Source organism: Oreochromis aureus, linkage group 14, assembly GCF_013358895.1.
Source record: "Oreochromis aureus strain Israel breed Guangdong linkage group 14, ZZ_aureus, whole genome shotgun sequence".
NCBI classification, from domain to species: Eukaryota; Metazoa; Chordata; class Actinopteri; order Cichliformes; family Cichlidae; genus Oreochromis; species Oreochromis aureus.
In genome coordinates, this window is record NC_052955.1 from 6,491,859 (window position 1) to 6,505,168 (window position 13,310).

At 37.7% G+C, this 13,310-nt stretch overlaps 2 protein-coding genes across 5 annotated transcripts; one reads left to right on the forward strand and one right to left on the reverse strand.

Moving 5' to 3' along the window:
• Window positions 1-1,048: 1,048 nt before the first annotated feature.
• On the forward strand, window positions 1,049-5,722 carry LOC116320360 (cyclin-dependent kinase-like 1). Of its 4 annotated transcripts, none has more exons than XM_031739949.2 (11): window positions 1,050-1,357; window positions 1,442-1,538; window positions 1,703-1,892; window positions 2,087-2,208; window positions 2,936-3,008; window positions 3,997-4,087; window positions 4,406-4,606; window positions 4,943-5,025; window positions 5,114-5,170; window positions 5,282-5,434; window positions 5,604-5,722. In XM_031739949.2, exons 3-11 carry the CDS (start codon window positions 1,725-1,727, stop codon window positions 5,697-5,699), a joined length of 1,044 nt encoding a protein of 347 aa, XP_031595809.1. In that variant the 5' UTR covers window positions 1,050-1,357; window positions 1,442-1,538; window positions 1,703-1,724; the 3' UTR covers window positions 5,700-5,722. The 4 variants fall into 4 exon arrangements, with proteins under 4 accessions (XP_031595813.1, XP_031595809.1, XP_031595810.1 ...); XM_031739950.2 differs by having other exon boundaries at window positions 1,480-1,538; XM_031739953.2 differs by having other exon boundaries at window positions 1,049-1,538; window positions 4,409-4,606.
• An 864-nt stretch (window positions 5,723-6,586) lies between these two features.
• Window positions 6,587-12,701, reverse strand: LOC116320333 (cytochrome P450 2F3-like). Its single transcript, XM_039622502.1, has 9 exons — window positions 10,475-12,701; window positions 10,005-10,167; window positions 9,773-9,922; window positions 8,776-8,936; window positions 8,248-8,424; window positions 7,885-8,026; window positions 7,457-7,641; window positions 7,225-7,366; window positions 6,587-7,036 (listed from the first exon to the last, which is right to left on the reverse strand). The coding sequence occupies exons 1-9, from the start codon at window positions 10,643-10,645 to the stop codon at window positions 6,855-6,857; spliced, it is 1,473 nt and encodes a 490-aa protein (XP_039478436.1). The 5' UTR covers window positions 10,646-12,701; the 3' UTR covers window positions 6,587-6,854.
• Between the last annotated feature and the right edge of the window lie 609 nt (window positions 12,702-13,310).

Consider the following 13,310-nt stretch of genomic DNA (forward strand, 5'->3'; position numbering starts at 1 on the left):
TCACTGAGCTCATTGTGAAACCTGGCCCCACGTTTATTCAGGTGTGATGACCCAGGATGAGATCTAAAACCTGTGGGACATTTGACCTTAGAACTGAAGAAGCCTCGGATGAGAGTTGCCCGTCTTCTGGTATAGATGGATGGACTTTTCTTTGAAGGTTCTTGACTACTTGAAGCAACAATTGTCAAGTAGGATGTGGTGTTTAAATTATGCTCAATTCTTCTAAGGGTCATAAAGTGTCACAAGAAAATATCCCCACAGACTTTTACATCAGCAGCCTGACCCACTGATACAAGGCAGGATGGAACCATGCTTTCATGTTATATATGCAGAATTCTGACCTTTCCACCTGCATGTTCCAGCAGAAATCAAGACTGGTGAGAACAGGCAATGTTTTTTATAACTTTCCAATTCCAGCAAATTGTACCCTCATTTTCCTGCTCTTAGCCTACAGGACTGGCTCTAAGTGTAGTCTTCTGCAGCCCATCTGCTTCAAGGTTCAAGGGTTCAAGGCATTGTACATTCAGATTTGCTCTTATGCATACCTTGGTTGTGACAAGTGGTTATTTGAGTTACTGTTGCCTTTCCCAGAGAACTGTAGTCTGTTGGATACCTTCTTTTTTTGGACCAGTCTTTGTAAACTCAGGGGATGGTTGTGTAGGAATATCCCAGCAAATTATCACTTTCTGAAATACTCTGATCACGCCATCTGCCACCAACAACCATGCTATGTTTAAAGGCACTTAAATCACATTTCTTCTCTATTCTGATCCTCAATTTGAACTTCAACATATCAGATTTTACTTGATTGTGTCTACATGCCTAAATGCAATGGATTGCTGTTAATCACGTTAAAACTTTAGCAAGCAACTGAACAAGTGTGCCTAATAAAGTGGCCGAGTTATTTTTTGTTAAGTTCCTTCTTGTATCTTCAATATAAACCAAAAATGTGCCTTATAATACATATTTAAACTACTCATCAACTTTTTGCTACTACCTCAACGTGCTTCTTCTTCTCTTAGGCTAGTGTGACCTGTCTCCATGGTTACAACGAAAGTGTATACGTGCGTGTGTTACGCTGACGGCTTTGTGAATTGATGTTCTGTGTTTGGGCCGTATTTCTGCCTTTTCTGTGCAGTTTGCCACACGTAAGGTAAAAGGTGAATTAATTGAAGTATTATTTCTGTGTCGACACGTTTCCGAGGCGTCGTTTTAAAGGGACACTGCGTTAAAAATGACTCGCACTGAGTTAGTGGACTGTGCCGATTAGAAATAATACCTGTGGGGTTACCAAGGTGGTGACGACGCATCGGGAGAGGAAACAGCAAAGAGCCTTAATAGCAGTGAAAGCGAGAAGGTGAGAGTCCTCTTTAGTGTGACATTAGTAAATTCAAGACCAAGGAGCCTGACAGGAAATACCAGAGATGGCTATTCTTTGTAGCTTTGCGGACGTTTGATGGACTCACTACTGACTTAAAGACAGATTCTGGACCTGGATGCGAGTGTGCCTCTCAGACGTTGAAAACGGTTACATCTCCGTGAGTTAATTTTGGCCTCAAACACACATATCTTGCACTGTGACTTTTATTTGGGTCCACCTTTAAAAAAATAGCCCCAGTAATGAAAGATTGCAGTGAAAACTGTTAAAGTATATCACCGATAGCGATTTTAAATAAAATGGGGAACATTTATTTTTTGACAGCTGACAGTTTTCAACTGCCATAATGGAGAAATACGAAAAGCTGTCCAAAATTGGCGAGGGTTCCTACGGTGTGGTGTTCAAATGCAGGCACAGAGATACTGGCCAAATAGTCGCCATCAAGAAGTTTGTGGAGTCTGAAGATGACCCAGTTATTAAGAAGATTGCACTGCGAGAAATACGTATGCTGAAGGTGAGAAGACATTAGTTCTGGTATCAAGTTTGTCCACATGTCACACAGACACGTGCATGCTGTTGCACAACCAACAACTCCATGCTACATGAATTGATGGAAGAGTTTAACAAAAAAAAAAAATCCCTTTTTCAAACTTGCCAGGATGTGAAGCACTGGCACTGAAGTGTCTGTGATGTGTGCTTGTCTTTTAGCAACTCAAACACGTGAATTTGGTCAACCTGCTCGAGGTGTTCAGGAGGAAAAGGCGGCTCCACTTGGTGTTTGAGTTCTGTGAACAGACGGTCCTAAATGAGCTTGACAAACACCCCCGAGGGTAAGTCAGAGCAGCACAGGAGCAGCATGTGACAAAGTAACTTTTTAAAATATCTTTTCACTCTTTGCCAGTTTGGGATTAGTGATTATGTTTGTTGTGGTAGAGCTACTGAAGGGTCACATACTTGGAAATTCAAATAATCATTCACTTCCACCTTCAGATGTGTTGATAAAGTAACATTATAACTAAGGAATCTAGGTTTAAGGAGTCATCTATTTGGCAAATAGTTTGCCAAAGAAGTATTTGGTATTTCTAGCAGGAGAATGACAGAAAAAAGGAACAGGGTGAATTAGAAAGAGGGAGGAAGACTGTTGCTTAGAAATTCTGGCGACAGAAAATGCTGGCAGTAGAATGAGGGCGTAATAGGCAGTCTTAACATGAAGGATCAAAAAATAGGAAAAAATAGCTCTTGTCTTTTCTCTGCACTTTGAGCAATGTATGGTCACAAGCCAAGATTTCAGTTTAGCTTTTGTCACGTGAACTCACGTAAACCACAATGGCTATCTGTTGTCTTACCATTTTTCTTTTTCCCACGAGACTGTGCAGCAGAAACTCTAGCTGGTCTTGAAAACAAAGGCGCTGCTGCTTTTAGAGACAGGCCTAGGATTACCTGGGTGACCGCAGGGCCGAGTAAAACACCACTTCTTTTATTGAAATGGCTAGAATGACAGATGAGGACATTGTGATTTGTGAATAGTTTGTCTGTTTTTCCTTCCTTTGTCTCTAGGGTACCTGAGGCTCAGCTGAAAAGTATAGTATGGCAGACTCTGCAGGCTGTCAGCTTCTGCCACAAACACAATGTCAGTATATTTTAGTATATGTTGCACTTCATCTAAATGATTTGCATATATTTATCTGATGCAGGTGAGCACATGCCTTATTTTTCTTAAATTGCTCATTGCTGTAATACTTCCTGTCCTCTGTACTGGCATTTGACTTAGTGGCAAATGACTTACTGTGGAGGATGGTTGACGCATTCTTTTTTATATTAATCAGACCAAGTCTTTATTGATTTGATTAATATAAAAATGCTGTTTTGTTGTTGTTTTTTGTTTGTGTTTTTTCTTTTTTACTCAGCAACAAAAATCTCACCTATATAGTTACTTTATAAGTTAAATTATCTGATGTCCGTAACATATTCATTTTTTTAATATATTTTTTCAGTGATTGTTATTTGCCAAGCATTTATATCTGTTTTTAAAAGTTATATATTGCTTTTTATGTTACACTGTTCTGCTTAATTCTGTATTTAAATCTAACTACTGACTATATAAGCACCTTTTTGTGCATCATTGCAGCAAATATACTATTTCATAGTCATTTTAAATGTTCTCAAAGCTGTTATTGCAAGTTTGTTACACATGTCATAATAGGTTCCCTTCTGAAACATCAGTCTGCAAAACCAGTTGGTGCCTCTAGGGGAGCAGTTTGCCTTATTGCTCCTTCATATATATATATATATATATATATATATATATATATATATATATATATATATATATATATATATATATATATATATATATATATATATATATATATATATATATATCATGCATGCCTGATATGTTAAGTTTATATGTAAGCATAGGCAGTCTATCTGGGAAATAAAAATAAACTTTTAGCCATACAGTATTAAGTTAAAAGTGTGAAGGTTTCTAATCTCTTGCTCTTGTTCTTCCCCATTCATTTTTAATTTGCCAGCCTTAACATAAGCTTGTGGCTCTGACACAAAGAGACTGTATATCATGTTGCCTAAATCCCTGATAATGACTGTTTGTCTCACAGTGCATTCACCGCGATGTAAAGCCAGAGAACATCCTCCTCACCAAAACCGGAGTCATCAAGCTTTGTGACTTTGGCTTCGCCCGTATTCTGAGTAGGTCATTCAAGGAAGAGTGTTAATTTGTCTGTAATGACTTATTCAACACAGATCCTATATGTCAGCCCTGCTCATGGCCACCTCACTTTTAGAGTTCCAGTGAATGCATTGTACAGTGTCATTTCACTGTCAGTCTCTCTTTACCCCTGCTGCCTAACGTTTCAGTGTCATGTTACCATATATTAACATGTAATCTTTCAGCATGTCTTGTAATCCTTCCCTCAGTGATGTATGTGTTATTTAGTGTGCATTATTCAGTATATTAATGTTTATGTGTATAAGTTGTCACCATGTGTATTTGTGTTGGTATACTAGCGGGACCAGAGGATGACTATACAGACTACGTAGCAACCCGCTGGTACCGGGCTCCTGAGCTGCTGGTCGGAGATACTCAGTACGGGCCTCCTGTTGACGTGTGGGCTTTGGGCTGTGTCTTTGCCGAGCTGCTCAATGGGAACCCACTTTGGCCCGGGAAGTCTGACGTTGACCAGCTCTACCTCATCAGGAAAACTCTGGGTACACTGAAGAGCTGTTTAAAAGACTAATGACACTGCATGTAACATCAGCATAAATTTACATCTACAATCAGGAGAACTGTCTTCTGTCAGACAGTCTGGTAGCTTTTTTGTTTTTTAACTAGAGAAACTGAACTAGTTGCTCAAAATAGGAGCTGTTTCCTCTTATTTAGTTGCTCGAAATTTTTTCACAATATTGTTAGCTTATTGCACCCATTGCATGCAAATTGCTACTTTGTGTGAACTAAGCCAAACATGTTTAGGTCCGAACACACCCTCAGACAACAAGAAACTTTTCACAGACAGGCTGGGTTAATAATCAAATTTCTGACCTTAGGTGACCTGATCCCCCATCACCAGCAGGTCTTCCGCTCCAATGTTTTCTTCAGTGGAGTTAGTATTCCTGAGCCTGATACAATGGTATGAAAACTATTAAAACCAAATCTGTGTTCATAATGAAGTCACCATGAATGGAGTTATATACATTTTTTTTTTTTTTTTGCTATAGGAACCTTTGGAAAAGCGCTTCCATGGAGTGTCTCCCCATGCCCTTCAGGTTATGAAGGTATATTTAGTGTAATACAGATTGGCTGATACACCATCATGATTAATGCTACAGTGTTTGTCCACATATTTTGAAAAGCCTTTGCTCCATACTAAGTCTCTGTTTTAACAGTCATCCCTGGTGATGGATCCTTCTTTGCGCCTGTCCTGTGAAGAGCTGCTGGAGCTGCCTTACTTCCAGGAGGAAGGAGGACTCAACTATGGCCGTGAGGGGGAGCGCCTAGGAAGACGACATGACAGAGGCTCCCGCCGCAGACAGGCTGGGGTCAGTGTGACACACAGGGGTATAACAGTGCAAGAAAATGATCCAAAGCCCAAAGAGATTGTCCACACTGCTACAGCTACAAATGTCCTTAAACCGGTGAATGTAACTCTACACAGGCTGACAAGGCATTATCCTAATACATTGTTTCCTTCTCTCTTTCACTCTCTAGGCTCAGTACCTCCCTCAGTTACCAAACAGTAACATCTCACCTGCACCAGAAGTCAAGAAACAAGTGAAGCAAAAATATCACCTGCCCAATATATAATAAATAAATTCATCTAGTGTTTAGTGGCTGAAATGTGTAAACGATGGAGTAAAGTTCTGCTTTGCGCAGTCATTTAAATAAGCTGATTTGAAGGAACATACGTTCATGTTGTGGTAAGTAAAATACGGTTTTTAATTCTGTGATCACTTATAGATATAAACTATATTCTTCATACAAAAACCAATAGTTTATATATTATCAGCTGAGATTAGGGCAAGGAATGCACAATCTTTTCGTTTCATGGCTAAAGATACATCTACAAGATTGAAACAAATGTCTTGTAGTCACCAGTGTGCCATTGCGAATTGGCTACAAGACTATACCGGTTTTCTGATACATCCAATAATTACTAATCATACATTAAAATATTTGAGCATTTTACTATATATAAGAGAAACAAATGCATCTATCTTAAGATTCTGTAAACATTGTTAATGTTGTTAATGTAAACCAAAAAAAGAGCATCTAGTATTGGATATTAGCCTGTATACTTGGTGTTTAACTTCCTCATACAGCCTTAAGGTTTAATAAAATCCCACCACGAAAGCCAATACTTTAAGTAATTTGATGGGTTCTTAACGTACTCCAGCCACTGTCTCAATGGCGATACCTAAGGTCGGATGCAGGCATCCACTCTGTTACTCAGCCATCCACTGGAGTACGCATCAGCACACCGGCATCCTGACACATGGCTTGACTCATCACCTGACCTCAAACTTATCAAATTACAGATTTAACTCCTTGTTATACAGTTCAGTGATCTGTGCTGTAGACAGACAGGGTTTACCATACGCTATAAACAGCCGTACTTTTTTTTCCTGGTCAAAGCAACTTTTCATATAAAATGATTGATAAAATTTCCCATTCATCAATGAAATTACTTAATATTGAGCTCTTCTCATGGTTTATTGTATGATTAGGATGCTTTCTTTAAAAACAAGAGATTTCATGGAAAGATAGGTGGGAAAAGAAAATATACCACTCCAAACAACATTGGATATGCTGTAAACAAGATGATAGAATTTATATAGACAGAAAAACACACTGAAGCACGGGGCATGACAATTGATCGTAACAGCTAGTATGTATACATTTGATATCAGTCTTAAAAGTTTAGAAGCTTGAAAACCCAGACTATAGTTTAAATCAGCATTACTACCGGGGTGTTGCAATAATTGTGTATCTGCGAGGCACATTGGCAAAGCCACTGTACTCAGGGCTGAGGTCTATGCTGTCAGGTCCGCCAGGGCAAGAGAAAGTGAAATGTTGCAGCAGTGAGACCAGGAAGAGGAAAATCTCCATGCGAGCGAGAGACTCTCCAACGCAAGATCTCTTTCCTGGAAGAAGAGCATAAATAAGCCAATGAGAAAAACAATATACATCTAATTGTGATGAAACAAAGATTGTTTTATGATTCTTCTGCTCACAGAAAAATCTTAGAAATAGTTACTCAGAATATTCCAGGAAAGGGCATAATACCACAAAAATGTGTTAATAAAGGATAGAAGGAAATGTGCATCATTACCTGCAGAGAAGGGCAGAAATGCAGGGTTTTTCTTAAAGTTCCCATTGTTGTCCAGAAAGTGCTGGGGGTTAAAAGACCATGGAGTTGTCCACCGTTTTTCATCTTTTAGCACAGAGTGCAACAAGGGAATAATTAGTGTATCCTGTTGAGAAAAGATGTTCAATCAGATGGGACGTTTCTTATCTGGGAACATTCTGCATAAACAGCACTAAAATAGATTACATTAAAATACCTTGGGAATTGTGTAACCCCTGAAAGAAATGTCATGTAGTGCATAGTGAGGGATGCTCAAGGGGATAATATCTAGAAAACGTTGAATTTCATGGAGGACTGCGTCTGTATATGGAAGGGACTTCTTGTCTTCCATACAAGGGCAACGCTGTCCAACTACAGTGTCAATTTCCTGCTGAATGGTCTCTTTGGAATGAGAAGAAAATTGCAACATGATTAGTGGAGAAAGTCAGTAAAGTCAGTAGCAAATCAGGAAAAAATATCAGAAGAGTTTAAAATGTTTTAGTGCTGCTTTACATAGATCTCTGGAGTGAACAAATAACATGAATTACCAATTATAATGTCATTCAGTCTGACGTTTTATTTATTTTTAAGAGAAGAAAATCATCGGAGCAAGTGTGCAGAATTTCATTTGCTTTCTGTTTCTACCTTGTATTTTGGGGTATTTGATCAGAACATTTAATGCATATCTGATAGTTGAGCTGGTGGTTTCAGTTCCTGCCAGATAAAGATTCAACACTGTTGACACCAAGTTGTCATAGTGGAACTGACTTATAGGAATGTGCTTTTCCTGAAAGTAAAAACAAATTTATCAGTTTAACAATACAACCTCAAGATTACAATTAAAGACTTTAAAATGCACTTACAGGGGAATACCAACGCAAAAGATTTGTCTTATAATAGGGGACATGCACATTTGTAAAAGAACAATTATCAGCAGTAGATAAAAGAAGCCTAAGTAAGCTAATTTACAAAGGTTTAGTCTGGTTATTAAATTTAGTTCTGTCACACCTGATTGAGTCTTAGGAGGAAGCAGTCAATGTAATCTCTGGGTGAACTTGCGTCCAGTCTGTCCTGATGTTCTTGGATTTTATTCATAATAAATGCTCTCATCTCCTCAAGTTTGGCAAACACATTGTGATGTGAACCTGGCAACCACTCCATCAATCGTGGGAAGATATTATAGAGCTGTGATGAGAGTAAAAAAAAAAAAAGAAAAAGACTTGGTTACTGTGTTGCAATGTTGCTGAACTCTAGCTATTATTTTGGCACATTTGGTTTTTAATTGAATCATAAACAGACACATTATGTTGTAATTCCCTGTTGCTGTGTCCTATGTCACTTGCAACATTCACTTATGACACATAGATAAACTGTTTTTAATAAGTTATTGTTACAATGACTGCAGAGCAGCTGGTGTGCACAGTCAGCTCTGTTTTGAGCGACTTGCTTTAAACACTTAAGGTCCAAGCAGAGCACCCGTCTTGGTATCACCCACCCACCATGTCAGTTTCATGTTATTGTTACTATAGCTCTTACCTGGCCCTGAGAACTGCTGCCAAATTTCAAGGTGTCTGAGATGATCTGCAGAAGGTAGAGGAAGTGTTTATCATCATAACTGAAACGCTGGCCAAACACCAAACAGCAGATAACATTGGACACGGTGCAGCTCAGGAAGAAGGTTGGATCAAAAGGTTTAGCTAAAAAAAGAAAAGAAAGAAAGACATTCATCAGTATCACCCATGAAACAACAAACCGACGCTAGTCAGTAGTCCAACAATTTTCATTATAGTCCTGTTTTATTATTATCGAGAATTATATGAATACTTAAAACAGTTGCAACAAACACACTCAATCAAAAATATATGTTTATTTGTGTTAAATGCTTTTTTTAAGTTTAAGATAAATTTTTTAAATGTTAATAACTTGAATTTTGTATTTTATCTGAAGCAGTAGGAAATGTAAAGATTAAAATTGTAGTATCAGTATTCTAACAGAGACATTAAAAAAGTCCCTGTGTAAGAAAACACCTGCAGATGATAGGAAATTGTCTTTTGTTACTCAGAATCCGGCAGAAAGCTAAACAAAGAGCATCATGACAACTGACACGTACAACAGCACTGAAAAACTGTGAACTTTAAAATTTACTGATATTTACTGGGAATTGGGCTTACTAGGTTACTAGCAGTCAAAATCGCATCAAAATATATGACACTGTTTTACCTGAGAGCTTTTAGGATGATGTAAAATAGGCAACATTTACTTATATATGCACAAAAACAGATCCAAATAATATGGTGTTTCTGGAGCAACTTTTGATTTATTTATAACTTGATAATCACATGATTTGTGACTACAAATCACTTAGTGTTGGCCAAAAAACAACCAGCAAATCACATTGGACATGGTGCAAAAGCTCATATGTAAAACATCATTTTATTTTATTTTGAATGTGTGAATATTTGTTTATAACCCTGTATATGACAAACTGAACACACAAGACAAGCACAGTCACCTTTCCATATTCTATACCAACCATTCATCTTTGTAATGCAGCCCACCAGATGACTGCTCTCCTCCTGGATCCACTCTTCCATTCCTTTACGTCCCATCCCAAAGTCTCTCAAAGTTGTCAGGGTAAACCTTCGTAGCTGTTGCCAACACTCTCCATTGCTAACACCCAAACCTTTTGAAAGGTAGAAGTAACGCATAGTTTCATAAACATGACCTTCACAAAAAAGACACATCGTAACATTAAATCCTATTACCGTAGCCTTTGGAAGCTTTGAAAAGTAACGGGATAGGTCCTCTGCCAGTGAAGTCATCTGCCTGGTCCACCAGCGCCTCCTTCACAGCATCATACCCCAACAAAATCACTGTGCGTTGGGGGCCCAGATACATAGTCATCACCGAGCCATACTTATCACTGAGCTGAAGGGTTAAATGGAAAAATGAGTGAGCTTATACAGACATACCAATCCCGGGGACCTTTAACACCGAAGCATAATCCTATGCCACAAGCAATGAAATATTTTGACAATCAGCTGAGGCTGATGTATGTAAATAAATAAATAATGGTTTATTGGTATACTATAATGCTGTCTTACACAATAAAAATAACAATCAGCTTTTTTTCCCATAAGAATGCACAAAAACATGCACATACACACTGCAATCAAAACAGTGAGAACATTGTGTTAAACTTGGGGGTTTATGTGTTAAGAAGTAATTCAGTCACCTTTAGCATAGTTTTGAATGGGGCCCTTTTGTCCATTTGTAGCACATTTCCAATGATAGGCAGGGCAGAGGGTCCTGGAGGTAAAGCAAGTCGCCTACGACTCTTGAAGCTGAAAAGCCACAATAACGTCAAGACAGCCCCTATCAAAATCAACGTGCCAGAAAACTCCATGATTTTCCAGGACAGAAACTCTTGCTGTTCCCTGGAAATGGCTGAGGGATCAAAAGAGAACTAATTGAAATCCAGCCGTTTACGCTGCTTGTCAGGCGGTGGTCAACCTTTTGCCTGGATTTCACGCTGAGCTGCGGAATGCTGTTGAGCAATATGCTCAGCCTTGTAGTCGTACTTGAATCTGTCGGTTACATGTTTAATTTCAGAATGGTGTGAGAACAGTAAGTCCTGAAGGAAGACCCCCTTTTTATGGTTATGTTACTAAACATAAAGTTACATTAATAAATACAGACGTAATCAAATGATCAAATAATGAGTTTCAGTACAAATATTAAAGACTTTGTGGTTTGTGTTTAAAAAAATCATTTAGTTTTTAGACTTTGTTAAAAATATTAGTTAGTATTTTCATTGAATAATAAAGAAATGTGAACAACAAAACAAAAATGGACACAGTTGACATATGAAAAGTCAGCCCTTTACCATATCATTGAGATAACAACAAACACCTCTTTGTTAGACAGAGTTTCCAGTCATATTAAATTGACTGGAGCATCAGCAAAGAGGCAGCAAGAAAAGATAATTTTGTGGTGTTAAATATTTATATACATGAGCTGTCTTATTTAAATTACAATTTCCTTTCTAAGGGATGCACAAGAGCAAGAACATTCACAGGAACAGATTCAGCAGACAAAAACAGTAGAACAAGAAACAAGATTCCATTAAAAACACCGGTAAAATGTTAAGATCTGTCAGGGGAATAAAGGAATCTAGACTGACCACAGTTTGCGGTTTGTACCTGAAGCCAGTTCTATCAGGTTTAGTTTGTACATCAAAGGCTAATATGGTTGCAGTAAATAAATGGAAGAACAAGTGGCAAGTACTTTAAATCCTTCTTTCTTCTTGATACAAGTGATGTCATTGATATCTGTCAATATTTTCTTTCCTGTTTTTTTTGGTTTGTTTTTTTTAAATTTTTGAATCAGTTACTGAATGTTCAATCAAGGTCTGCTATGAAGCTATGGTCATCAGTATTTTTAAACCAAGAGTGAGCAAGAGTAATATGGGTTCAGTTTAATAATATTTCTACTGGGTTGAATAGTATGTTCAAACATACAACCATACAAACAAGTAGCATTGCTCCAAGAGTTAACTTTTGGAACAAATATCTTACAGGGCAGTGGTAGAGGATGTTGTGTTTATTCATAAGCAGTGTCATTGCAGTGTTCCACAATTATGGATTTTAGATAACATATAAGTTACATATTTAATTCTTTGATGACCACAACAGAAAAGTAAAGTTATTCAGCTATGCCAAAGTTTTCTCTTCCTTAGAACTGTCTTGTTTTGTAGGATAGAACTTGTGGATGCTCTTCCAGCCAAGATTCAGCTTTGCAGACAGCAAGCTGTCATAATGTCCTGAGAGGACAAATTGGTAACACTGCTTTCACACTCAAAATAGAGCCAAAATTCAAAATACTCATTTTATCTATTTCCTTGAGTTTTGTGGTGTTGTGTTTTGAATTTTTATTTTTGTTCAGCCTTTGTGATTTTGGTTCCTGTCCCTGTCTGTCTCTCTCATTGTTTCTGCCATGTTATGTTAAATGAGAGTTTTGTAATTGTTGTGTGTCTTTTGTTGTTCCCTATTTTACTTTGTCAGTTGGTCCAAAAGTCACATGGATCAATGTCAGCCAGGGGACTAAAAGAGTCTAATTTGAGCAGTTTGCAGTTCATCTAGTTGAAAGGTTGTACTAAAACTGGTTCTATCTAGTTTAGTGTGTGCAAAGGGAATATCTAATGTTAAGTATCAACTGGATCATGAAATGTACCTTTAAATGGAAGAATACATGACAGGTTTTGTAGAAGCTTTGTGAATAACAATTGATGTTTCTTTCTCCTTGATTAAAGTGAGACCCACTAGTCTTGTTATTAAGCAAACAATAAGTATGACATTTGTAATTATTGATAGAACAGAGTTAGATATTACAAGTTAACTGCAGACTGCAGACATGGTGCTTCAGCAGCATGATGACAATGACAATGCAAAATGTCTTCATTGTAAATACCAGACATGAAGGTTTACTTCAAAGAATAAAGCAATGTGCTTTTGGAAAAAGACAGACATCCTTCAATTCTATACTAGAGGATGACTTTTTTTTCTTAAGTTAATGTCTGCTATTAAGCTACTGTCAGACGTATTTGTAAATAACCAGCAAGAAAGGATTCTGAGCACCCTGCAAGTAGTAATAACAGGGTGCTAGGATAGAGGTTGTGAATACCTGAATACCATATAGTTAACTTCTCCTAAAAAGGTCCAGGGGGATGAGGGAAAGTAACAAAAGGTGTCCAGGTTAAGAACAAAAAAAGGAGACAGGGAGGAAAACTGGTTAAATTAAAAAGTTTTCTTAATGTTTCTATTAATAACTAAACCAAAAGAGACGGACAAGCTGCTATCACTATTCAAAGAACGAAAACAACAAAACTCAGGTGTTGGCCAGTAAACTGAAAAGTAAGTAAAATGATTAGTCACCAAACACAGATTCCTCTCCACAGAGAAGGAGCAATCAATCACCAAACACACAGCTCATTAGCTGCAAAATAAGACTGAGACACAGGCATTAGAGCCTCCAGCAAATTTTTCAAACTCATCTATTAGATAACCTTTGTA